The following is a 2,500-nucleotide window of genomic DNA, read 5'->3' as shown; positions in this document are numbered from 1 at the left end:
CGAGCCCCTCTCCCGAAGCCATAATGTTACATATACATTGCTTTCATCATGGAAAGTTATAATAGTGTTAATAATGGTTTGTATGCCTCAAAACTCATCACATTGTCTTTCTATCTATTTTCTCAAAAGCGTTTTCTAGGTGTTTGTGTGCCACATTATTTGTGTATATATACTTTGTAACTTCTAATGTAACTGTTCTTATCTTTACTCAAATACGTGCGCCATTATTCCTCTATCAAACCTTCGACTATACAACTTGCTCACGCTATCATCCCTGGTAATTTGAGTAAAATCATGTTACTATAACAGTCGCTTCTATCACCTTGACCGTAATATAGTGCAGCAATTAACCCTATCATCCATTATTCCTACACTTTTCTTATGTATAGGGATTCCTTACGATCCCTGATCAGTCTCTTATTCAGCGCTCCCCGAAGTATTGAAGTATGCCACATTTAATAATTAACTTTGTATGTCGTTCTATTCTTGCTACCTCTCAATTGCAATCCATTATTCAACAGCCGCCACTTCCAATTTCAATATATTCAAAACTAATTTCACAAATTCTGACTTTTCAAAAGAGAATATCTTTCACAGTCAGAGAACTTCTAATTAATCAATCAATCAATCACGATCAACCCCTTGTCTATTCTTGATTAAAACTCACTCATTTTCATAAATTTTACCTTTTCCACTCTATATCTTACCCATACAATTCGTGAGTTAAGACATGTATCCTTTTTTCTCCTAACCCCAAAGTCTTCCTCATACAATTCGTGAGCTAAGACATGTATCCTTTTTTCTCCTAACCCCAAAGTCTTCCTCATACAATTCGTGAGCTAAGACATGTATCCTTTTTTCTCCTAACCCCAGTCTTCCTCATACAATTCGTGAGCTAAGACATGTATCCCTTTTTCTCCTAACCCCAGTCTTCCTCATACAATTCGTGAGCTAAGACATGTATCCTTTTTTCTCCTAACCCCAAAGTCTTCCTCATACAATTCGTGAGCTAAGACATGTATACTTTTTTCTCCTAACCCCAAAGTCTTCCTCATACTGCATGCACTACACCTATTCTAGTCATGCGCATTTTTGCTCCTTTTTGCTTTCCAGGTTGCAATCACTTTCCCATTGTTGCACATATATTCCTTTTACTTTATAAGTGTCAAAACGGATAGCTTTCTCAGCTTGAACTAATCTTCTATTTTAGAATTGTCATGTGCAACACATCCATGCATATCAAGTCCCAAAAGATATATTTATTTGCCGGTTATATTTGTACACACTAATATATATAAATATATATATATATATATATATATATATATATATATATATATACATATATACATATATATATATACACATAAATATGTATATATATATATATATATATATATATATATATATATATATATATATATATATATATATATATATATATATATGTGTGTGTGTGAGTATTTATGTATGTGAGGTAGAGGTTCATTTCTATTGATTATAATATGGTATTGATTTTCATCACACACACGTATGTATGTATGTATTTATTTATTTATTTATTCATTCATTCATTCATTCATTCATTCATTCATTCATTTATGTATGTATAACATACAAACCATCGGCGAAACTATAACTCATCTAGATAGAAATGTAGGACCTCTCTCAGAGCGAACTTATTTATCACTGTATCATCAAGTTTGAAACTAAGTAGATCATAAATGAGTTTAGTCGGCAATAAACGACACACCGTCCCCTACTTTTCATCCCCCTTCCATTTACAGTTGCGCCTAAGGTCGAAGTTAGATTGGCTCCTGCTCTAGATCCTGATAACATCAAGGAGGACGAGGACGTGTATTTCGAGTGCGTCATCAAGGCCAATCCTCCGGAATCAAGGATCCTCTGGTACCACGAGGTAGGCATCAAAAGAATTACCCTCAACTTCAGGTTACACTTCTCTCTCTCTCATTTGATTTGTCTTATCATAAGTGGGTTTGCTTTCATCATTATGACTTCACAAAATATAGATGGTATTCAATTTCATCAATATATAGATTTCAACTAATAAAATAGACATTTAGATACTATACAAAAACGTATGTATGCCTTATTATGGTTTTTGTACATATTTATACATATGCTCAAAATTGTATGTACGCAGTATGCCTTATTCCGTTGAATGTAAATGCTTTGATGTTCAAACTTTTCCGTTGCTTAAGGAATTTATACGGTTTTCTCAAAAATAAAATTATATATATATATATATATATATATATATATATGTATATATATATATATATATATATATACATATATATATATGTATGTATATATATATATATATGTATGTATATATATATATGTATGTATATATATATATACAGTATGTGTATATATATAAATATATAATTTTGATAAGATGAATTACAATAGCCTGTAGAGCAAGAAACGTCGCAGTATCTGTGCAAAAGATTCAAAAGAAACTTAAATTATATGA

The 2,500-nt window shown here is 31.4% G+C and overlaps 1 protein-coding gene across 1 annotated transcript in view; it reads left to right on the top strand.

Moving 5' to 3' along the window:
• LOC137643275 (protein turtle-like) overlaps window positions 1–2,500 on the top strand; it is a 701,767-nt gene that overhangs the window by 409,976 nt on the left and 289,291 nt on the right. Inside the window, 1 exon segment of the mRNA XM_068376115.1 lies at window positions 1,788–1,918. Within this exon segment, the coding sequence (XP_068232216.1) occupies window positions 1,788–1,918 (131 nt within the window).

The sequence above is a fragment of the Palaemon carinicauda genome, chromosome 6, assembly GCF_036898095.1.
Source record: "Palaemon carinicauda isolate YSFRI2023 chromosome 6, ASM3689809v2, whole genome shotgun sequence".
In the NCBI taxonomy this organism is placed as follows: domain Eukaryota; kingdom Metazoa; phylum Arthropoda; class Malacostraca; order Decapoda; family Palaemonidae; genus Palaemon; species Palaemon carinicauda.
The sequence above is the reverse complement of the archived record's forward strand: the minus strand, read 5'-3'. Positions and strand labels throughout refer to the sequence as shown.